General features: G+C 36.5%; 1 protein-coding gene across 2 annotated transcripts in view; it reads left to right on the top strand.

Moving 5' to 3' along the window:
- The window catches only part of Ctnna3 (catenin alpha 3), a 1,475,129-nt gene that overhangs the window by 1,284,913 nt on the left and 163,714 nt on the right, over positions 1–26,502 (top strand). For both annotated transcript variants that reach the window (XM_021205680.2, XM_029542317.1), the window contains exon 14: positions 25,989–26,081. In XM_021205680.2, the coding sequence (XP_021061339.1) occupies positions 25,989–26,081 (93 nt within the window). The remainder of the gene's footprint in view (positions 1–25,988; positions 26,082–26,502) is intronic.

Below are 26,502 nucleotides of genomic sequence, written 5' to 3' on the forward strand. Positions count from 1 at the left end.
AACCAATAAATAAGTAAACTTTACATAACCTTATATAAATGATTTGAAAATTACTTTCTTGCATATTTCAGAAGAAAGTCATAAATGTGTCTGTGATTTGACACGATTAAAAAAAAATGGGCATTTTAGTCATGACAGATCTCACCTTCTGCTCATTTTCTGTGTGTGAGGTGAAGGAAGAGATTTGGAGATTCTGCCATAAGAGAAGAAATCACAGGATGCAGGGAGATGCAATGAAGTTATGAAATAATAAAATAAACTGCCTTAGTAAAGATGAGATTGCACGGTGTGTAGAATTATTTATGTGCCTTCAAATGTCTCACAGGGGTAAGACTATGACCGGGAGATGCTCTATAAGACATATTTTAACTTACAGATGAGTATTAATTTATCATGTAGCCTACCTTTTAATTAAGCACCTAAATCAAGATTGCATTTTTATATTGGCAATGGCATATGGTCTAAAGTTCAGGATAGATCAGGTTATAAAATTTGTATCGCCTATGTATTGGATTCATATTAAAAAGTCATATTGATGAGGCAAAGGAATTAGTTGAAAGAATTGTTCTTGCAGCCACTTGGGTGGTGTTCAGGTGTTGTGCTGGTAATGTAATTGGGATCTCAGTGGTAAACGCATCTCTTCCCAAAGTCAGGATTTTTCCTATTGAGACGTTTTAAGAGGACTTCGAGGATGTAATGATGCATAAGACAGACATCCCATTCATCTCTGTTGAAACCATCATAGTCGTTTAAATTAAATTTGATTTGTAGTACTTTCAACATTTTAGTTTTGCTTAATTAATTATAAGTAGAAACAAGATTTGTGACAGAGCCCCCGTGCTTTACAGGCAGAGCAGTGATGTATGTACCTCCCAAAGCAGAAAGCAATAGTGCTACTTCATCAACGCCCCAACTCCTGTTCTTGAAAAATATTTCAACCTCTGAAAAATAAGTTAAAAGTATGTATCATATTGACACAATAGTCTCATCCAAAAAAAGTATGTTCTTCCTATTTATGGAATTCTCTCTTGATATATTACTGCAAATTTTAGAGCACTTAAATACCTCCAAACTTTCTAAATGTGTAAGGATATCTCAGTTTATAACACATATGTTAAGATTGTGGTATATATTGATAGTATTCAATCATTCTGGTGTTTCATATTTGTACTCTATAGAAAATGATAAGGGTGTAAGTTATTGGAAAAATAAATATAAACATTAAGATCTTCTCAAGTGAAAAAAACCACAAAATACAGCATACCATGCTATCAAAACCTCCTATGTCTTAGTTGCTTCACAGAGGCAGATTTAGGACTCAAAAATGTGACATATTCCTTGAGTGTCTTTAGGGCCTTAAGGATTTATTATTTTCAATATTCTCACTGCATAACTGTATGATTGCTACATTTCTCACATTCTATATTTTTTGTAGAAAAATTGTACCAGCAGTATGTAAATGAAGTTTATATACATGGAAGTAACTAAAGAAAATGGCATCAGAAAATCCAGTATTAGGTGTCAACTGTCCAATCTTTCATCAATTCAATGTCTTAGACAGGTGTAAAACCTATGGTTTGTGGAATAAACTATAAGTAAGACTGTCTCTGAGTAAACTATATGAAGACTAAATGTTTTCTCTGAATATGTTCGATTGAATGTCCTCATTTTTGTCTCTCTTACCCTCTATTTCTTAAGTTCCTTCACAACTGCCAACAAGAAAATCCCTTAAAGGGAAAACTGCAAAGACACAAGACTAAACAAAGAGAAAACACTCCCCATCTGCCATGTGAATGATCTTATTTAAAAGAGTTACTCCAGCTCTTCCACATGGCTCTCACGTAAGGCTTCAATGGACAAAAGGTTCCTTTCCTTTCCTGGTTGCAGCCATGCCCTGTGGGGTTTGAAATATGGGATGGATTTCCCTATGCAACTGAGGTACCATGTTCATCAGTGACCAAACAACAATTGGATATTTTATTGCCAGAAAGGCGTAGTTGTTAAGAGACAGATGAAATATGTATTAGCAAATGGCATTATGGATGGACTCTTTATCATAAAAAATAGCAAATTATAAGAATTGTGCCTCTGTCCCTGGTCACAGGATTCATTTATCTTACAAAAATCTCAGAAGACCAACATGCATCTTTCCTTTGTTCTTAGTCTGCCCATAACCTTGAATTGTGTCTACTTATCTTCAGTTTGCCATACTTTTAAGATCATCATCTTACTTCTTCCTCCACATTTTGCATAAAAAAATAGGAAGAGGTGGTAAAATTATACATTCTTTAGGTGGGGGAATTATATCTTTACATTGAAGAAGGCAGGTACAAAATATATCTCAAATTCTGGACATTCTTTGGGCTAGATGTCAACAACTTTATTTTGCTAAAAAGCCCAGTTGACCTTTCTCATTCGTCTACTTCATCTCCACAAGAGAGAGAGAGAGAGAGAGAGAGAGAGAGAGAGAGAGAGAGAGAGAGAGAGAGAGAGAGGACTTTCCTGGAGTTTAACCCAGGACATTCCATCACGTCTTACTTTATTATGTCAGGGTAAGCCTGCCTGGATTTCTCCATACAGGTCATAGACTTTATTGTTCTACCAATACACGGAGAGCCTATCTATGTCTTTTACTTGACAATTACAATTCTGTATTGCCATGTAAAATTCTATAAATCAAATCTGCTAACTATATCTGTAGAACTATATGTAGGGGAAAATGTTACATTCAAGTTAAATTGAATTATTCAGAAGCTATACTTTTGAAGTCTCACCAACACAGCTATTTAAACCTGACCCGAGGGAAATCAATGAGGCCTCAAAGGAGACAGGATTCAGATGAGTAGGACTGCTAAGGGTAGGAGAAACAGTCTCCCTTTTGGAGAAGCATACCAATTGGTTATCTAACATTGAATCATCAGTACTAGAGACATATACGTGCAAGTAAAAATATATAAGGTTAAAAGGTTTTATTCATGTGTTTAGACACTAGAATATAATATATGATATATGGTACATGATATATAATATGTAATGCATAACATGTAACACATAATATATAACACATAACACATAACGATGTAACATATACCTATATTATCAACAATGCATGAAAAGGGAGACTATGAATTATAGCAAAGAGTGTTGGATACCTAGGAGGAATTAGAGGGAGGAAAAGGCAGGGAGAAATGATGTGATAATGTTATAATCTCAAAAACAAAGAAAATATTTGAAAAAGTAGTAGATTACCTGAAAACCTAAAGTTGGAACATTTCAGAAAATTCATAAGCAAATTTTCTTTGAACTACACAAAAGTATTATAATCAAAGCAGAACCTTATGTTTAGCAGAAAGAAATCCCGACCAGTACATGAATGTAAGCTATTCGTATGTGATGCATGTCTCTCAGGAGCTAAAGGAACATGCCAACAAGGGATAAATGGCATCCATGTTAGTCTTGCCTATAAATCTTTTCAAATTTATAACCCTGGCTCTGAAGAACATATTGTGTGGGGAAATACAGTGGGGTAAATGGAAATTGTGCTTCACTGAAGTGAGAAAGGGGAAAATATAGTTTTATTTCTTGCCCAACATTTCTGCATCATGATATCTCTAAACGTGTAGCCATAAATCTGAGATGAATCTCAGGAAATAGTGTGAAAGATTTCATTGCTAGTCAGTCAGAGCACAGAATTCCCTTCATTATGTCAGTCAGAGAAACTCAGAAGGCTAAAGTAAATGGTAGGACCAGAAACGCGAGGGGAAATCTGGATTTCCTGACCATTTAGACTAGAAATTTGAAATCCTGAAGAGATTTCTCTTACGCATTGTGAAGGTCGAAACATTAGATTATACAATAATCCATCGATGACATGAAGAATTATGACAAATATGTGCACTGTGGCTTTTTTCTGCCTTAAAAATTAAATAAAGTTTTTTTTTCTTTCTTGGACATGGATCTAAGGAGATTTCATGAATTAATCCACCCAGGATATGCTTGTTATTCAAAGATGCTTCTCTGATCTGTAAATAAGAATTATAGTGGACAAATGTGGTCTGGGGCAGTTAGTTACTAGATAAAAATCTAGATAACTGTTATGTCACAAACTTTACAATTGCTCCTCTATGAACAGCAATCATAAGCTTTCAAACTTTGTATGCTAAAAACTAAAAACTTATAGTTTTAGATATGTATATATGTAATTTATATATTCATATAGTGTATATATATAAGAGTCTCATTTCATTCATAGATTATTTCTAATATTTGGTGTTTTCATCTTTGGAATACTTTTTCAATTTACCTGGATTCAACAATTAATTCTCCTTTTCCTTATTTATTTTCTCTGTTTCCATAAATGTAGATAGAGAAATACAGGTTATTACCATGTGAGCAGCTATGTTTACACATGCATGAATCATTTAAGAACATGGACACTTCTAGAAAATCATTTTGATATTATTAGCACTCAAATGGTTAACATTGATATTATATTATTTAGCATACATTCAATGTTCAACGTTTTCTGAATGTTCTTTGGTGCTATTTATCTGGTATTTCATTAGCAAAGTGTCTTTGATTTTCAGATATTTTGCATTCTTGAACTAATATATCTCCTCCTCCAAGTTGTAAGTGTTTTTATTAAACATTGTTGTTTGTTTATTTGCTGTTATACTTTCCTCTTTTCCTGCCTAATCTCTCTCTCTCTCTCTCTCTCTCTCTCTCTCTCTCTCTCTCTCTCTCTCTCTCTCTCTCTCTCTCTCTCTCTGCATGTGTACATTCTTTGTGTCCCATGGCATTGATATATGTAATATTATAAGGCAGAAATATTCTGGATTTCAGACTTTTCTAGAGTATTACTTTGAAAGTAGACTCATAATAAACATATTTTATAACAATATGGTAGAGGTGGTCGTTCTGTTGTACTCAGGAGTTACAGTGAAGCAGTGACATACTACAGACTTCCATTTTTAATACTTAGGTGTTATTGAGTCTAGTTGCTGCATTAGTGAAAATTTAAAATGTATATTTAGTGGTATCTGTTGACAGCAATATTAAAACTAGAGGTCCACAGCTTTCTAAGTGAACTGGATAAGCTTCTGTGATAGGTACAATTCTACACAATGGTATGTGGAACTTTTCTTTTCATTCTTTTTTCAGGGATGATATTGGGAAGATCAAAACTAGGGCACTGAACATAGAAGAGAAAGGTCGTTGACAAATTCCAACCACAGTTGCATTCCTCTCTTTTCAACTTTCACATGCCAGAATTCCTAAGGACAGCTTGACATATGCCATTGTGGGGTTGTTTGTACACCACAAGGAAGACTGTCATCTCTGCTAACCCAGTACCACTTGTTTTCCAGAAATATATATATATATATATTTGTACTAATATAATTTGCATAAATTGTGTCTTGTCTGGTCTGTAAACAACATATTGTTAATTAGACGACAAATTAAGAAAACCAGCAAACAGATTTTTAGTGTTAGAAAAGTGTTGCCTGTCAAGGAAGGAACTCCTGTCATTATAGATTCAAAGAAGTTCCAGTAAAAGTCTTTTTGTTCTGTTTTTGCTTAGTTATTAATACCAATGAAATTATCAATCACTGCTTATTTTGAAACAACATACATTCATTCCAACTTTACTCAATATTGATATGAAAATTTGACAAAAATCAATGAGATCCTTGAGAATCAACTTGTGTTATTGGAATTCATGAACTTTCTGTCATAACCTATTAATATCTGTGTAATTAAATAAAAGTACATCTATATAGATCACAACTTTTACAGTCTTTCACTAAATGTTTTATACCTACTTGCTCATAAGCCATTTTGTCCTAGAAATGATAGCAATTTTATTTTTTGTAATTATCAGATAGCTTCTAGATATCTGTAAAACAAAGTTTTTCCCCATTTGTACTTAATCCCATTAAGTTCCTCTTTAAATACATGTTTAGCCAATGCACTCATTTTAAATTGAGTGTATTTTCACTTGAATCAATAAATGAAACTCTGTTTGCAAAATAGTGCTCTCAATCATCTATTGTGTACATGTTTATGTATCAGCTCCTATTTTTCTAAAAGTAGGAACTATTTCTGAACCATTATGGACAGTGCTGATAACAAAACAAAACAAAAAAACAGAAAGAGTGTTAAAACCATCAGAATCACCAACGATTTATTTTTATTTATATTTATTTGTTTATTTGTTTGTTTGTTTGTTTGTTTTTCAAGACAGGGTTTCTCTGTGTGGCCCTGGCTGTCCTGGAACTCACTTTGTAGACCAGGCTGGCCTCGAACTCAGAAATCTGCCTGCCTCTGCCTCCTGAGTGCTGGGATTAAAGGCGTGCGCCACCATGCCCGGCTAAATGTTTTTATTTTTAAATTGTCCATAGATTCAGGAGCATCCCTTCTGGTTAGCTTCTCTGTTCTTAGAGATATGATCTCCATGCTTGGGACATTTCTTTGTAATGATTTAAGATTTGGTTAAAATATAACCATGTCATCAGCCCCCTTTTCTCTTCCTTTGTATTCCTCCCACATCCGCTCCCTCCAAATCCACAGCCTTGTAGATGTTACCTGCTGATGTTATGTCCACATATGAATAATTAAACGCACACCTACAGCCTGTACAGTCTACAATGTGTTTCCTGCAGTATATTTCCCAGAGCTGACTATTCGTATTGGATAACCAAATAGGGAACTACTTCCTTGGGAATTTCAACTCTCCACATTCTAGCAGTTACTAATGGCTGTGGCTCTTCATCTAGTCTTAGATTCCCACGAAATTCCCCCTACCTACATTGGCATGCTAACTCTTGTGGAACTGTTCAGGTGTTGTTCAGGCAGTCATAACATTGAGCTTCCATGGGCATGGCGATTCCTGTCACAGCTAGAAGGTTCCATCTCATAATCCATCCCTTGGTCCCTTTGCTTTATAATCTTTCTCTTTCTTCCCAGAAGTTCCCTGACCTCATGTGTCAAGGAACACTTCATATTTTATCTTGACCAGATATTACCCATTTCACCATTTAGATACTTGCCATGGCTTACTTTATTCAACCACATGAACTTGGGTGGTATTTATGTTCTCGTTGCTATGGGAATATAATTCTCTGTAGCTAAGAAACATGCATATGACAAACAATACCTACACCTCAAATATAACACAAGAGGATATATTCCCACTGGTTTTCATATTCGTCTTGTACTATATTTCTTGACATTAAGAACTTTAATTTACCCAAACATTATATAGTTAATCATTTTTCTCTCTCAGCAATAGCAACCACAAAATAAAATTTGGGGACAATGACACTACTATTTTCCTTAAAGGTCATGGAACCTTTATAGTTGGTATACTTCTATAGTGTCTCTCACTAAGGTTGCACAGTTAGAGGACCCTGATCTAGCATTCTTTTAACTATTTACTGTTTTCCTTCAGCTGACAGTAAGCCTTCAGTTTGATGTAGTTTTGTTTGTTTTGTTTTTTCAATGTGCTTTGCTATTGAGCATTCTGAATACATTGATTCATTCATTCATTTGCATCAGTACTTGTTTATATGAGGCCAAGTCTCATTATTTAAAAAAGGTTAGCCTCCAACTTGAAGTCCTACCATTTCAACCTACCTGTTGTTGCAGGCACACACTGCCATGTTTGGTACTGTATCCATTTAAAACCTTCTTAAGACGTTTATGTAGATCAAAAATTAGAAATAGAAACATATGTTTTATCCTTGCTCTGCCCAGTCATTTCTCAAGACCCTCACACTTTGAATCATTTTAATTAATCAATGATGGTTTTCATTTTTCCTTTCCTCTGAAGACTATCCAGTTTGGGAACATCCTATTTATCTGATTTTGTATGTGTTGCCTTTTGTGATGGCTTAGACTTGAAATATCCAGTGTAGTTCAAGTATCGAAGAGGTGGTATGACACTTCAAGGGGAAAGAAGGGGTGGTGGTGGTGGCTACTTTCAGTACAGCTGAATCTTAGCCCCTTCCAGTCTTTCTCTCTATACTAATGACCATACCATGAGTATCTTGTTCTACTTCCTTGGCCTCAAAGTGACAGAACATAATGATCATGGCTAAAAACTCTGAAACTGTGAACAAAGGTTATGCTCTCCTCTTCTAGGTTGATTTTTTTCAGATATTTTATTTTACACACACACACAGATGCACACACACAGAGATGCTCACATGCATGTGCATTCACACAGCTGTACACACATGTGCACACTCAGACACACACACATGCACACATATACACAGAAAGGTGTGGGGGGGGGATGATGGAGATGCTGTGCTTTTGGGGTTTTGAGGTCAATCCAAAACATCACTACACCAACTGATGTCACAGGTTTCTCCTATCTTTTCTTTTAGTAGTTTCATGGCTTGGAGCTTTGCATTGATGTAACCTATTTGGAACTGAATATTGTTCATTGTAAGAGAATGCTCTGATTTTACTTTTCCACCTATGGATGCATAAATTTTACAACACAATTTTTGAAAGGACCTATCATTTTCCAATTGTGTGTTCCTGGTTCCTTTCAGAAAAAAAGTTGACTGCAGATGAAAGGATCTTTTTCTGGGTTTGCTTTTCTTTTGTGCCTGTTTAGATGCGGACCTGATTCTTTAACATATCTATACTTTTAAGTTGATAGTATTGTGGGAACAGGACCGAGGATGGGGATCAAGAGGTGATGGAGTCACTTCATGAATCCTGCAACTCGGACTTCAGATACCGATACCAGCATCAGGGTGCAGATCTGAATTCATTGCTCAGCACAGAAGCTTATATAAAGTGTTTGAGCCAATCCCACGCCCCCTAAATCCTAGATCAATTGCATCTTGTTCCAATAAAAGCTCTTCCTGAAGAGGTAACTCAGAAGCAGTTGGGGACTAGGGGGGAGCACAGACACCTGTTAAGACTTCAGAGAAGATGGGGGAAGCAGTCACCCTGGTCTCGCTCGATTCCTTTATACTGTCTCACTGGTGTTTCAGGGGCTATCTTAGATCTGATGCCATCTATGGAAGATCAGGATTCTGAGTAGTTTAAGGAACCCGTGGTACTCTGCTCTCCATCCTCCTTTTTCCTTCACAAGGTTGACTTCCACATCTCCCACTAGCATCATCTGAAGCTTTTAACAAAGACTAATATTCTATTGTCTCAAGGTTATCTTTTATTTATCTGCTTAATATCTTGGTCACTTGAAATAAAAATGGTATGGATATCTACATTTTTATGGCTACCTGAAGTCTTTCAAAGTTAGTCTCAGAAAGTTTTGCTGTCTTCTTGATAAATAGATTATTATAGTTTTTTTAATCTATGTATTTAAAATCGATATTATAGATTTTTTTGAAAATTTGTGAGCAGGGTATTTATTTTCACGACATAACCTACATGATTATTGGCATTTGTATTTATTTATTTTTTACTCCCATTAAATAGTCCTTACCCAATAAAAAATGTCTAACTTTACTAAATCATGGCAAAGGCAGAGCATGGCATTCCCATGAGAAGCAAACTCAGCATCCTTACCATTGGCAACTTCATTGATTTCATACATTTTTTTCTTCTATGTGTGGGAGGGTGTTTGCATGTCTATGGTGTCTATAGTGTACATATGAGTGCAGATGTATGGGTCCTTGTATACACACGCTGATGAGAAACTAAGATGCTAGATGGATTTCTGCCTTCCCTTCCTGACTCAGGACCTCCTGGTGAATGTGGAGCTGCACAGAACCATTTGGGGGAGACTGGTGGTCAACAGGCTGGGGCTGTTCTCCACCATACTCTTGTTCTCAGTTTCTGGGGTTAGAAGTATACACAACCATGTGTGTCTTTCTACATGGGTGCTGGAAATCTTAACTCACCCCTCTATGCTAATGAAAGTCGTTTTTTGTTTTTTGGTTTTTTTGTTTGTTTATTTGTTAACCTTCAGAGCCTTCTCTCTAGCCACATAATCTTTCAAATTTATAAATCCTTATTACTCCCATATTATTAAAGTCTTCAGTTTAGGGGAAGCAAGATGGAACAGCAAAGAAAGGAATTTGACATACAAGCCTAACAAACTTCTACACTGAAAGGAAAAGACCAACTCCCTAAAGGTGTTCTTTAACTTCAACACTACATAGTATGTGCCCTTGCAGCCATGTGTATTCTTAGACAGACAGACAGACAGACAGACAGACAGACAGACACACACACACACACACACACACACACACGTATTAAATAAGTAAATAAAAAAGTTCACAGTTGATTCAAATTCATTTTGTTTTTGTTAGGTCATAGTCCTCTCCTAGGACCTGCTTGATGCCATCATAGTTTTTATTGCCTTGTTTTATTGTACTGGGGGGATATAAATAAGTCATTTCATAGGATACCTGCTAAAATGGGATTTTCTAAGGTAAACTAAGGTTTACATGTCATGAGGATGGGAACTACAGAAAAGGTACCATTCCCATTATGTCATTTCCGGTGTCAGGACTAGATTTGACTGTTGATGTTGCTTTTGACACACTAGAGTATTTTGTTCTTTATTCCACACTCATCATAGCAAGTAAATCACTGTCTAGCTCACACAGAGTGGAAAGGGACATTCACCTTCTTAAAGGGAGATTAGTAATTATTTAATGATTATTTTTAGTCTTAGAATTTCTTTATTCCACACTCATCATAGCAAGTAAATCACTGTCTAGCTCACACAGAGTGGAAAGGGACATTCACCTTCTTAAAGGGAGATTAGTAATTATTTAATGATTATTTTTAGTCTTAGAATTTCTTTATTCCACACTCATCATAGCAAGTAAATCACTGTCTAGCTCACACAGAGTGGAAAGGGACATTCACCTTCTTAAAGGGAGATTAGTAATTATTTAATGATTATTTTTAGTCTTAGAATTTCTTTGGCAGTTTCAAGGAGGATATATGTACATTTACCCCATTTATTTATACATTCTGTATATGTTTGTTCAGTGTGGGATAATAAGTACTTATTAGATGGTTTGGGTTATTTCCTTAGACTGCTTCACTTTTTCACTAATGAACATTTTCCAGCTTTGACCATTGAGCATCAGCAACTGTGTCTTTGACAAGATCCTATGATGAAAATTTCTTCCTTCTTTCCTTCCTTCCTTTCTTCCTTCCTTCCTTCCTTCCTACATTCCCTTCTTCCTTCCCTCCTTTCTTTTCATTTCTTTCTCTTTTTTGTCAGCATGCCATTGCATTTTAACTGTACAAAGATAATTTCAACTTCTTATCTATTTCCAATCCTGCCCTAGGATCAGCCATTTACCTCTCAGTGCTTTTGATAACTTTAGTGGAGAACAGTATGGAAGCTATAGTAGATTCTTATTTGCAAGCATGTATGGAATGGCTATGAAAACATGTTTTATAAAAACAAAACAAAACAAAACAAAACAAAACAAAACATTACTGGCTCATAGTTCTGGCTCTCCTGGGCCTCCCCATGTAGGCCAGGCTGGACTCTAGCTTATGTAGTCTTGACTACCTCCCACGTGCAGAGAATAAAGGTATATAACACCATGCTGTGAGTTTTCGCAAAGCAAAACTCAACTTTTCTCTCCTGACATCATCACTGCTAGTCTCTTTTTCAATCTCTTACGGCCACAATAAGGTCTCATGTAGAATCTGACATATGAAATGAAGTGTAACATGTACTATATCTGAAGGAAACCAGGATGTTGTATGAGCTACAAACTATATAACTGTGTTATAGCTGAAGCAAGGAGCTAGTGACATAGCTATTCCTAGCTGTGACTAGAAGGGTTTTAAATTAGTTACAGAGATTTATTAGCAATAAAATTTAGTGATTTTTAATTTCTTCTGTTTAACTATGAATTACTAAAATTAGGGCAAAGGCTAATAAGGATCTTTGTTTAATTAAGAAACCTGATGTAATTTTCACTGTCGACTTCTACTTCTGAGCTTCAGTGCATTACTGAAACTTCCACAGTGGCCTCTGTGTGGATAGAAGACACTTTTCCAGGGAAGCATCCGCTGTTCGAGCTTTAGCTGAATCCTATCTCCACTCTAAGTTATGTATGTAGAGCAACTGACATCATGGAGGTAAACACAAAATGGGTGTATGTTACTAAACAGCTTTGAGTTAGGTGACAATAAAAAGTTTGTGACTCCTACCATTTTAAGCCACATCCCAAAGGCTTAGATCCCAGTAGATCCCTGGTACCCTCTTATACACTCCTCTGACTTCTTACCACAGTTATGCAGTTTTCAAAGAAGAATGCTTTCAGAGTTTTAAACTTACGATATTAAGTCCAGCCTGGCTCATTTAAGATCTAGTTCTTCTTATGTCTCGAGTTGTCAAACTTAAGAATCATGAGTGAAACCCTACATGAGATGCTTCTCTGTGTGTGATTCACTGTGCTAACAGCTGCCTGTCCACTGCTTGATGTTTAAAATATATTTTGATGATTCTTATATACCTTTCTACTTATATGCATTGCTTCACAGACTGTTGATATGCTATGAATCACATTTTTCAGAATAAGGGACCTAAAGTAGTAAAGGTTAAAATAGCATGACTGACTGCACTCTACATGTATACAATCAGGTGGGACAAAAACCTGCTTTCTCATTATCTAATAGAACTTTCTTAAAATTATGACAGCAAATGTAATTAGGCATAATAAATAATATTTGCATCTGTTATCATTAGAACAACAGAGGAGTTGATATAATTCAATAAGTTGAATAATTTTGATAATTTAAATCAAAGTAGATTTCTTTATTAAATACTTGTGTTTCAGCACTATATTAAGTAACTGGTATTACTCATTTGCCAGATTGTCTAACAGCAACCAAAAATCATTATAAGTTAGGCAAAATGAAACTGAAGGTATTTGGTATAGTTGCCCAAATTTGAATAGTCAATCCATAGTGTAGTGGGATTACATTTTGGTAATGATTCACTGTGGTATAAAAAGTTTCAGGTTGTTTCCTACAGATGTTTTCTTAAGAATGAGTGCTGGGGGCTGGAGAGATGGCTCAGTGGTTAGGAGCACCGACTGCTCTTCTGAAGGTCCTGAGTTCAAATTCTGAGTTCAACCACATGGTGGCTCACAACCATCCATAATGAGATCTGACGCCCTCTTCTGGTGCATCTGAAGACAGCTACAGTGTACTTAGATATAAATAAATAAATCTTTAAAAAAAAAAAAAAAAAAGAATGAGTGCTGGATGATGAGCATTTTTTATGGAGAACTTACTCTGTGCCCTGGGCCATTACAAAAGTCATTGCACATGGAAGTGAAAAATGTGCTGTTCAATATGTCCACTCAGAAGCCAATCCATATCCATTGTGAATATCCTAATTAGGAAGAAATAAAACACACCTAAGGAACTTTTATCTGAACAATTTCCAGAGTCACACAATACATGTTCTCTTATACGTGGAAATCCCTTGTACCTCAACCATATCGAACATTTCATCATATTTTAATTATTCAGGGAATTCAGTGAAAAATGGGGAGGTGATTGTACTAGTGGGTATATGAATGAAAATAAAATGCAAACCTAGATTTGATGCTATCTTTCCCAGGAATGCTGAACTAACTTCGTACTCAATTCTTTGTATATTTGAGCAATAATTCATGTGGATTGTTTTGTTTCCTTATAGAGAGGATTCAGAGTCATTGGTTAAAGGAAAATTTTCATTTATATGAAGTAGGGATACAGGGTTGGTGTATCATTCTGAAGATATCCCTACTCATACATAGTCTTCAGTATTCTGGGAAGTCTTTTTTCTCACTTTGCTGATTGTTTTAAAATAAGCCAAAGCAATTTATACACATGCACATGAGAATACTACCTGAGGTGCAAGTTGTAGAGGATGCAGACAACAAAATATCAAACTGGAAACTTTGGAATCGAACTAAAAATTTCCTTTATCCAAATCAGACAGTATCTTCATAGGAAGATGCATATAAATTATTTCAATAATTCATCACATTTTTACAAAACTTAGTAAACAAAACTTGAGCATTGAATAAATCTATATCTTATGTAGTTTGTGAAAAAAAAACAATACCTGACAGGCTTCAATGTTCAATACTTCATGTGGGCTATGTCTCTAAATATTTTTGAATGTAATCTCTAACAGTTCACGTTGTTTTATTTTATTTTTGTCTTACATTATAATGAAAGCAGTATTTGACATCTTCAGATTTAAATAGAATAATAGCACACAGCAACTGATGATAATTAACTCAAGCTAATTCTCTTATCTAGAATGTGGCATAATTTTTCATCTTGCCACATTGTTAACTGTGATACACATCCAAAAACTGTCTCTCTTATTATAAGTTAATTTCAAAAGAAGATGGCTTTTCAAAGGACTGAATGTGGTTCCTTGTTTCTTCATATTTGCATAGTTCCTCTTCAGTGAAAATGGAGAATGAAACATTATTGGGGGAATCATGTTGAATGTAATAACAGATTGCCTGGAATAGATGGAAGATGTACTCAAACAGTGAAAACTGGGACAAAGAAGTGGATGACTTCAAATAAAGAAGCCTGCTGAAGAGAGCTTAGGTCTTGTACTTATTTTTTAAAAGCATAGTTTAAACGAGCATTATGTAACTGCTTCGCTGTATCATAAATACAATTAAGTAACATAGCAATCACACTGCCATTATGTCTTGACTTTTTTGCCTCAACTTACATTTATGTCCCTCTGAAGAACTTGCCCTTGCTATTAGTACTCAAGCACCTTCAAAGAGATTTCTCATGAACAAAGTTTCTGTTGACAAATTCCATTTTCAATTTATTAGGTGTGTCCCCGCTATAAATCTATGAGTTCTTAAACAATAATGGCTATTGGTTAAATAATTTAAAAATGAAGCTGTATATTCTTGATGCATTTAATCACTAGAAAGTCTTATGAATTTATAACAGTAAATAGATATACAATTTATTAAATAATTTCTTTTTAAAGTCATTTATTAAATAAATAAATAAGTTCTCTTGCAGTCTTGGGTCAAACAGTGGTTAACACTGTTACATGTCAGATGAGTGGGCGAGGGAGTGAATGCATGTTTTCACTGAACTATTGCTTTATCTTTAACAAGCAGATATTTAGTAAATTCCAGTTAGCATTGTCACATGCATAGGTATCCAACCCTGAAACTCTCAGTGCCACAGGAATTTATATGAGGAGTAAAATCTCACCCATGTTGCTTTATAGCTTGACACCCTCCCCCCCCTTAGCTTCGAAACAACTTCCAGGGTAAAATTTCCTTTCCCCTATATTAGTTGGACTGTACAAGATTTGTACAATTTGCCTGATTTTACTGATCAAACCTATTTTTTGACTCCCATGTTATTTTAATCAACAACCTATTCAGCTTTGTAGAATAGCTTTCCAGTAAATAGATGTACAATAGAGACAAAGTTTGGAGCTAAGAGGAAAGGATGGAGCATCCAGAGACTGCCCCACCCAGGAGTCCATCCCATAATCAGCCACCAAACACAGACACTATTGATATTCCAGCAAGATCTTGCTGAAAGGACACTGATATAGCTATCTCTGTGAGGCTATGCCAATGCCCTGGTAAACACCGAAATGGAGGCCCATAGTCATCTATAGGATAGAACACAGAGACCCCAATGGAGGAGCTAGAGAAATTACCCAAGGAACTGAAGGGGTCTGCAACCCTATAGGTGGAACAACAATATGAAATAATCAGTACCTCCAGAGCTTGTGCCTCTAGCTGCATATGTAGTAGAAGATGGCCTAGTTGGCCATCATTGGGAAGAGAGGCCTCTTGGTTTTGCAAACTTTATATGCCCCATACAGGGGAACGCCAGGGCCAAGAAGTGGGAGTGGGTGGGCAGGGGAACAGGTTGCGGGGAGGGTATAAGGGACATCCGGGATAGCATTTGAAATGTAAATGAAGAAAATACCTAATAAAATAAGTTTTAAAAAGTAATTTCTTTTAAGTTCATTCATTAAAGAAATTTGTGGATGTGACTGGTCCATGTTTGTGGATACTACAGATAAATCAACTATGAGTATCTGTGTATAAGATTTTATGTGAATAAGTTTCACTATTTTTTTTTTTTCTGAGCAATGTGGTCTGGGGGGGAATGACTGATTTTCTTCTCTATACATCTAATATATGAAGAGACATGCATGCTGTTTCAGTATGTTTTTGTACAGTATGTTTGTCTCCCAACCAATCCTAATTCCTCTGCTTGGGACAAATATCTCTAGATATAGTATAAACTATGTGCCAAGATTCAATTTCATAGCCACTATGAGTGCCTCCACTGGATCGGGTCTTACACAATGATGGATTCTCTTCCATGTACAAAGAGGCTTTTTAGTTTGGGGACTTAACAATCTCTTTATATAACAGTGTAATTCTTCCTTAGGGGTTGTCCAAACATTTGCTTTGTTGCATTTCAGTGTCGTATTTTATACCCAAGCTGCCAGCTTAGTCCACTTTCTTCTGGCAATGTAGGGAATTCTTATGTCCCATAAAGCAAATTTCAATCTGTGAACTGTGAATAATATGTACCAAGTCTACTAGTCATCTAAATTACAGTCTTACTGAACAGCAGCATCTCCCTAGTAATATGTAACTTATTGTATATTTCTCCAGTTTTTTTTTTTTTTAACTCAAGGAAATAAGAATGCCAGTTTGGGGCACCCTGCATGGAAGTGTACCATGACTGAAACCCAGCTGGTGTTTCGAGTTTTCTTACTAGATGAATTTGGATAGTGCTATTGATATTGTACTTAGCATCCTAATGAAATCTGAAGGCAAAAGTTTTCCTCAATGCAATATATATTCACAGTAGGAAGGCGAGACACCACTCTCCATACCCTCAAAATTGTGGCTAGACAGCATTTTTCTAAGTTCACTTCCCTGAAGGCGAAAAATGTGACCCATGCATCGATGGATGGAGTAACTGCTCTTACCAAGCCATAGAACTAAGACAAGGCAATGCAAGGGAGTTGCATGAGGGAGGGGGAGGGACTTCTTTGCCTCAGCCATTGCACTCCCCTTTAATGTCCTCTGTGACCAGGAAGACATCAGGCTACAGCTTTCCTCACACTTAGGATGCTGTGTCTACCTCAGCTTCAACCATGAAGCAGTAACAGTCATATTGCAAGGTGCTCTGTGGTCCTGCTCAGCTCTTACAGTCTTGCCCTTGAAATGGCCTATTGAACCTTAAGCAGATTTCCTTATGACATTTATTGCATTTTTCCCCCTGCCAGTGAAAACAGTAAACGGGCATTGTAAAAATTTACAAAGAAATCACCTTCGAGCAAAAGAGCCACATGGACTATTCGAAAGCTCATAGATGGTACCTACTAGCATCTATTGAGGTGTTTTCTTTGAGTGTTTTTGCATACATACACATGCACATACATTCACTTAAAATGATGTGATACCTGGTATTCAATTACCATCTCTTGTGAAACTTGGTGTTTCCAAATACATGGTTTGTCTTGTTCTCCAAAAAGCTGTTTGAGGCTTTCTCTGTCTGTTTTCACTTACATATTCGACATGTATGTGCATTTTCTATGCAAGTACCTTGAATATCTTATTTTAATATCCTAAGTAAAATCTGTAGACATTTAAAATTTGTTAAGCTATGTTACATTGTATATTATAAAGGAAAATTATATATATATAGTGTTTGGTTATGGAGTTTGATGTAGAAGGTGAGATTTTTTTAGTTTTATGATCTCAGTCCAATGCTTTAATTCCTTCAGAGGAAACTGTTTTCTCAGCGAACTCATTTCTTGTTCAATGGCCCAGTGGGCGTGGCTCTGCTGCATTTCACCCTACTATAAGAATTTCATCACTTTCCTATGATTTCTATTCAAAATCAGAATATATAACAAACCACAATTAGTAAAGTAACTCTCCTCCCAAATATGACCTGACAATGAAAACACGACTCAGTTAATATGAAGGCATGCTGTGTGCCTAGACTAGGCAGATCTAACGCTACACTACCATCTTTTACATCTATGAGACCCCTTAGAACTTGCGGTTTCTTTAGGCCATGTGCTTCTGCTCTACTTTTCTTCTTCCTCCTCCTCCTCTGTGTCCTCTCCCTCTTCTATTTTCTCCTTCTTCTCTCTCTTCACCTTCCTCTTCACCCTCCCTTTTATCTGCCCAATCATCAGCTCTCCTTTATTTTACAAATTAAGGTGGGAAGCAGGTTTACAAGAAATCACCTGAGTGCTGACTCATTCCTTGTTCACAGCCAGTCACAGAACAGAATTAACATCAAATATAATTAGCCCCAGGGCTATCCACAACAACTTCCCTATGCTTTCTATTAAAAATCAGAATATATAACAGAAATCACAGACCTGTCCCTGAATGCTTCATGTTCTTTAAGTTTTGCTCATCAATATATATTAATGTGGATTAAATTCAAAATAAAAAGAAATGACTTGGGCAGTTTTCAGACCTGGTACTAAGGCTGTGGGGAAAAGTTTAATTCATCTATACCTTGTTATATATTGAAGCAAGGGAACAGTCTGGAAAATAAAGAGATTTTCAGTTCAGTTTGTAAAGTTATACTAGCTACTGGGAGGGAACAATGGAACAGCGAGGAGCACCCAAGTCACAAATTTAGTAAAGACACTATGTTCACCATGTAGAGAAATGACACATGGCTGGTAAGGAGACTGAAGATGAATCTTTCATGATGCTCAATCTATAAATCCTTGTCTACCTTATTTTCTAAGCAGCATAACCATGCTTTTGAAGCTGTGTGTGAGTGTGCATGTGTATAGGTACATATGTGTATATATGTATACACATACAAATATACATATACATAAATACACATCTATACATATATACATATGTACATATACATGTACATATTGATAAATATAGATATATATCAATATATGTATATATGCATATATATCATATCTACATGTATATTGCATACATATAGACACATATACCTGAACATACAACATGTATACATATACACCAAATATCCATATATACACATATACACATGTTTACTTACATACATACATACATACATACATACATACATACATATGTACATACACACATACATACATACACAAGTGTCCATGGGGGCCAGAGGCCACCACAGGATGCCTTCCATGATCACTCTCCACTTTATTTTTTGATGTAGTCTCTCCCTGACTTTGGAGCTCACCAGTCTTGCTTGACTGTCTGGACAGGAAACCCATGGATCCCCAGTCTCTACCTCCTCAATTCTGGATAACAGGGGTATGGACATCTGCTTTAGCCTGGGTGTTAGAGATCCGACTCAGGTTCTCATGCTTGCATGGCAAACACTTTGCTGACTAAAGCATCTCCCTAGTCTCCTTAAAGCTTTTGTAATACATATGCAGCTTCTTAAAGTTTTCAAGCTTACCATGCAGTTGTGACTGCCATGTCACTTGGTCCAGAAAACAAATTTGGGCTCTGTTTTGAAATGCCCTTTATTAGCTATGTGATACAGAACCATGATCTACTAAGTATAAGAGTGGTCTTCTCTCTTGTGATAGAGAAATAACAAGAATTAATACTATGCTAATTGTTAAGATTGAATGATAAAAGGAATATGGGATTAGCGGGTCCCATTTTGCCAATGAATTGTACATGAAGAGCTTAATTAAACATGACTGCCTTGTTTTCCTTTTCTCAAAGAGAAAAGATCTGGAGATTTCTACTATTTGAGCTTTCCAAAAATATGCTTTCACCCAAACCCCATTATCTTTCATGGCTTCATCTGTCTTTCATGTCTTTATTTAAGCTTCCAGCTGGACTTGTCATGTGACCGTTTTCATGAATTAGGAATGTTCCTCTTAGGAGCTGGTCCACATTATAAGCTCATTTGGTGGCTGAATAAGGACAGTAATATTGATGGTGTCACTTTCATTTATGACCCTTCTGCTGAGTTGATCTGTGCTTTTTCTAGATGTGTTTCATTGATATCTCTGGAGCAGAGGAATGGCTGTCCACTACGATCCTGATAGAGAGACTAAGGCTGTGATTTACACTGTGTTTACATCAGGACCAAAATTCTCAAGACACCCTTCCACATTATCCCTTATAATGTGGCAGAAGAAGGAGCTATTAAATAGTACTTGGGAACTCTGGGAGAGTTGGGAGTAGAAGTGGGGAATTCTGTCAGGGAGCTCACTGGTTTGTTGAATGTTAAGGATAAAATTTCAATTTTGGGTCAGAGGTGTGGAGTTTCTCCTTTCTCTGTGTGTACTTCCCTCCTATCTGACCTTTCTTTCTTCCTTTATTTTTTCATCCTTGTTTTCTTGTTGCTCTTTCATGATCACCAGTTTTCTTTTAAAATATTTAGCTTTGCACATTCACAAGGTCTGTAGAGATGAGTGTTTAGTCATAAGGCCATTTATTCCCCTCACTGTGGATGCAAAATGAATAAATGAGATAATGTTAAACAATAATAAAACACAGAGCTTCTTAAGAAGGAAATTTATCATCTGTCTGTCTGCCTATGCATCACCTATCCATGTGTGTATCTATCATTTTTCTGCCCCTGTAGTTTCAGGGCACATTCTGCTGCTTCCTGTGTGCTTTCAAGTCTTACTTATATCTGATTCTCTCTCTCTGTCTCTCTCTCTCTCTGTCTCTCTCTGTCTCTCTCTGTCTCTCTCTCTCTCTCTCTCTTGGTTTTTTGAGACAGGGTTTCTCAGTATAGCTCTGGCTGTCATGAAAGTCACTCTGTAGACAGGCTGGCCTCGAACTCAGAAATCTGCCTGTCTCCCAAGTGCTGGGATTAAAGGCGTGCACCACCACGCCTGGCTATTTTTCTCTCTTTTATGTCACTAAGAACATCTAAGAAAAATAAGGACAGTTTATAATTATTAACTGCATCGACAATTCAGTAATTCCTACTTACTAAATGACATTTCAATGTATCATCTTATTTTGTCTCTCGTGTGAGTTAGGTAGTATGTTCTCTGTATCACGGGTAGGAAACTTAAACTTATTTCCAGTCACTTTGGGGCAAGTTCTGAGAGGAAAAGATGAAATAAATTTCCTGAATTCTTATATGAGAAACAGCCAATTAATACCCAGAACCATTAAACACTCTCTAGATAATTAAACCCCCTTTGTTTTGTTAAAATTTAGATACAGTCCACTTTAAAGAAGGTAATTTATCCACACCATTCCTTAGAGTATGTTTTAAGGTAAACACTTGGGAAAGCCACTTAAGATCATTAAAATAAATGTCAATTGAAAATCCCCTTCACAGGCTTCATAGGGAAAACAATGTACGCTGAATTATATTAAATTCTATTCAACATAGTCATAATATGAAGGCACAGTTATCAAACATAGCTCCAGGTGTTTAGTAAGCACCGTGTCCAGGAAGCATACTATGTGGGGATACTGCAGGAATAGGTATTTATTGGACTGTCTAAGGTCATAGTCTGAGAATACATTTGAATTAAATTAGAGGCATCTTAGGTTTGCACAAATATTTGTGAAAGTTTTATAGGGATTAGATAATAGTACAAGAAGAAGAAGACAAAAGAGAAACACCCTTGTTCTATCACAGCTCTGTATGGAGGTTTACCAATTACAACATCTCTGCACAATTGAGCTGCAGAACACATTTTGGTCTTAGGTAACATTACTGAGATTCTGGTCTGAGAAAAGCAAAGTTTTAAAAGGTTCATAAATTGCATGCTGTCCCTCATCGCATGGCAAGCATTCAAATTCAGATATGCATTATACAAAGTTATTGGGTCATTGTACTCTACAGCATTACCTTCATGGTGGGTCAGTCTCCTGTCACAGATTGGTAAGTGACTGAGAACACACAAACACTTGTAACTTTCTATGCATATGCTGAGAAACCTCAAATCTCCCTAGATGAGAATCCAAGTGGTTAATTATCTAAGCAAGTTGGCTCCTGGGCTTGTCTGTAGGGGAATCTTCTAATTGCTCACTGATGTAGGAAGACAACACCCATTGTGGGTCACACTATTCTTAGGAAGGTGGTGCTGGACTGCATAAATGAGGAAGAAGTTTGCTGAAAGCGAGCAAGCAAGCAAGGATGCATTTTTTATGTCTCTGCTCTGGGCTGAGACTGGGATGGGATGCAATGAGTTTCTGCCTTTACTTCCCCAAAAGAATTGATTGTAACTTGAAATTATAAATCAAACCAACGCTTTCCCTCTCTCTGTTGGTATTCATCTGGATGTTTTATCACAACAACTGAAAGGAAACTAGAACACATCCTAATCCTGTGCTCTAGCACTGAACATAGCACCAGCCTCCACATTTTGCTTTTGTAAAATCACTAGTTAAGGAGCACTATACTCATAATCTCCCTTCCGTAAAAGTACATCTTATTATTTCCATGGGTGGCCTTCAAACATGAAAAAGTTAACACATATTCCAAGAAATGATTACAGAAATATCATTTCTCAGCTTCCACTTAATTTAAACTGTGACATTATGTATTTAACTTATTTCACAATGCCTTTAACCACTTGCCTTATGGAACAGGAAATGTTTCCAGCAAGCATTTTGAACACTCTCCCACTGATTTTCCTCATGAAGAGAAGAGGTCAATTTTGGTGGCTTTGCTAGAAAAACTATTAGTTCCATGATACAGAAAAGGAAAGCACAGAAGTATGTGGGTGTAATTGATAGGGCTTTGGCTCTTCCAGCAACAAAACTGGTTGTTGAGATTTCTGAAAGCAGTCATAGTTTTAGTAAGTGGGCTTGATTACACATTGGAATGAATGGTGAGACTATGCTGCACTAAAGGATGAAGCTACCCATGTAATTAAAAAAAAAGACATTTATAACAAACAGATCACAGTGGGGGCATCAGACAGTCTTCAATTAAAAGCAACGAGACTTGAGAAAGGGAATTTGCTCTACAAAATATATACATATGTCCTCAGACTTAGCCTATGTATCAAGGAAAGAGGAAAATGTTCTTCTCAAAACTTCTGTGAAAATACACAAAATGGCTAACAGTGAAATGTGTGGGTTTTGCAAGAAGCTATCTGCTGTTGACCTTAGGCTATTAATACTTGGGAAGAGAGAATCAATTGCTCCAAGATTGTTCTTACTCAGAGCTGCAATAGATCTATGCATAAAGAACCAGAAGCTGAGCATGTTGAAGGTCTAAGTGAATGGAGAATATTTACATCTGCTTGCAGACATGGAATAAATATAAAGAATTATACAATGAGGCAATAAGGATGCTCATTGCAAACGGGGTTACTCATTACAAATATTTGAGAACATAGACCGTGTTGCTTAATGATGCAGGAAATAATCAATTATCCAGAGCCAATAGTGAAACAGAAACTGGTACTTTGTTCCAAAGTATCAGCTAATAATCACTTGTCTCATCTTCAGGCTGGTACCACTGGAAAGAAAGGCCCTGGACAATGACAGAAATGTCTAAAATACTATATGATAAACAATTAAGGAACATCAGAACTGATCTAAGGAGGCCAGTCTTCAGTAGCCATGTCTACAAAAGAGATACAGTCTTGAGGCTGTCTTTAACTTCATTTTGAAAACAAAAAAACAAAAAACAAAACTATTTATTTCTGGATTTTTTGGGCAGGACTCTGTATTAAATACATCATAGTACAAAGTTGTGACCATACAAAATAAAAAAAAAAGTTAATTCTTGGTATTCATTTCAATCTGTACTTGAAGTAACGATAGCAAGTATCTTAGTTCTTATTTTTATTTTGGTAAGGACTCTCAGCTAATCCTTACCTCACAGCATATACCATTCAATACTTAGCCGGACAATTTAAAAAATACTGAAGAGCTAAAGTTTGATGAGCCTATGACAAGGGAAGTCAAGGAGATGAGGAAATGCATGTCAGGTATACAGTTCTATCTAGAGGTTTCCTGAGCAAGGGCTGTCTCAACTGATAGCAAAAAGAATACACAGTGGTTAACTGTTGAGAATATTCACTGCCTTAGTTAGGGTTTTACTGCTGTGGACAGACAACATGACCAAGGCAACTCTTATAAGGACATTTAATTGGGGCTGGCTTACAGGTTCAGAGTTTCAGTCCATTTACCACCAAGGTGGGGACATGGCAGCATCCAGGCAGGCATGGTGCAGGAGGAGCTGAGATTTCTACATCTTCACCTGAAGGCTGCTAGCAGAATACTGTCTTCCAGGCAGCGAGGATGAGGGTCTTAAAGCCCATGCTCACAGTGACACACTTAACTCCAACAAGGCCACACCTACTCCAACAAGGCCATACCTCATCATAGTGTCAATCCCTGGACCAAACAAGCATATACAAACTATCACACTCACAGAAATTCAAGTTATATTATAGTTCATGTAAGTTCCTAGAAAATGTAGTTTCTTGATAGTTGTGGTGACATCTGATGTCTTATTGACTTAGTGAAACTTTTCTGACTTACTTACTAATCTAAGCACCTTGGTTTAAAGTAGCAGTATAATGGCTAGTCAGATTTTTTGCAATGACAGAAAATTCCATCTGCTCTCTACTTTTCCTATTGCTCTAAAATTTTTGGAATTAATTCATATAAAATAAAGTTCTTCATTTAAAAGCAAAAATTCAACATTTTAGCATATTTATATAGTCTAAAGTGATCATCATTTATCTAATTCCAGAATTTCAACATCCCAAAGAGGTCAAACCCATTTAAATCATAGTGTTTTCTCCTATAAAATAAAATTTGTTTCCAATAGATATGTATATTCCAAAAATTTCATTTCATATTCAGTAATCTCTTTATTTTTGTATTTTATTTTTATTTTTGATAGGATCTCTTTTTTTATTGGATATTTTCTTTATTTACATTTCAAATGTTATCCTCTTTTCTGTTCCCCCCCCCCAGATTCCCTATCACATGTCCCCTCTCCCTGCTTCTATGAGGATGTTCCCCCACCCACTCACCCACACACTCCTTCCTCCTTGTCCTGGATTTCCCCTGCACTGGGGCATCAAGCCTTCATAGGACCAAAGTCCTCTTCAATTGATGCCTAACAAGGCCATCCTCTATTGCATATATGGCTAGAGCCATGGATCTCTCCGTGTGTACTCCTTGGTTGGTGGTTTAGACACTGAGAACTCTGGTTGGTTGATATTGCTGTTATTTCTTTGGGGTTGCAAACCCCTTCAGCTCCTTCCGTCCTTTCTCATTGGGGACCCTATGCTCAGTCCAATGGTTGACTGTGAACATCTACTTCTGTATTTCTCAGGCTCTGGCAGAGCCTCTCAGGAGACAGCCATATCAGGCTCCTGTCAGCATGCACTTCTTGGCATCCACGGTTGTGACTGGTTTGGTGACTGTATGGATGGATCTCTAGATGGGGCAGTCTCTGGAGGGCCTTTCCTTTAGTCACTCTTCCACAATTTGTCTCCGTATTTGTTCCCATGAGTGTTTTGTTCCCCATTCTAAGAAAGAGTAAAGCATCCACACATTTGCTTTCCTTCTTCTTGAGTTTCATGTGGTCTGTTAATAGTATCTTGGGTATTCCGAGCTTTTGATCTAATATCTACTTATCAGTGAGTGCATACCATGTGTGTTCTTTTGTGATTGGGTTACCTCACTTAGGATGATGTTTTCTAGTTCCATCCACTTGTCTAAGAAATTGGCACCTTTCATGTAGCATGGTATAATCAAGATTCACCTGCTACACTGCATGGATAGCTATTTGGTTTCTCTTTATGAACAAATCTTACTTTACTGTATTTTATATGTGTTCTTCAGCAGAGTTTTTTTCTACTTTTTAATCTACGATGATGTTGAAGTTTTATATGATTAATACCTCTCTTGTATGTAGCTAGGGTTGAATTTCAAGATTCGATGTGAACTCAGTGGTCATGTTTCTGAGGTCCTACAGACTCTTCAATGTGGTGGCAGCATTTTTACCCTCAGCAGCTATGCTTTGCTTTCTTTTCACAGACACCAGAGGAACTAGAGGATGTTTCTGACCTTGAAGACGACCATGAGGTCCGTAGCCACACCAGCATTCAGACAGAAGGGAAAACTGATCGGGTAAGTAATCTACCAAGGGATGTCTCTTAGCTGTCGTTAGACACATCAATCCAGGAAGCCTCTTATGCATGAAATATTTGTATCTAGGTCTGACTCTCAGAAACGCAAAGAGGAAAGCATCAGACTTTAGGAGTAGCAGGCTTAAGAAAGTATTTTCTGTCTTGAAAAATCAGTGTGAGGACTCTTAATATGTGGTAAGAAATCATTCTGTAATGCTACCAATTTTGTATAAGTCATGTGAATATGAAAGCTAAATTCATACATGTTCATTTAGTTCAGAGAATAATATGTAGGATTTTGAAAAAGGAAACAAGATCTCCTACTAAGTTAGTAATGGGGACTTTTTTTCTTGTCTTTAGTACTATCTTCTGCACATCCCTCAAAATACACGCACACACACACACACACACACACACACACA

Source organism: Mus pahari, chromosome 9, assembly GCF_900095145.1.
Source record: "Mus pahari chromosome 9, PAHARI_EIJ_v1.1, whole genome shotgun sequence".
Taxonomy (NCBI): domain Eukaryota; kingdom Metazoa; phylum Chordata; class Mammalia; order Rodentia; family Muridae; genus Mus; species Mus pahari.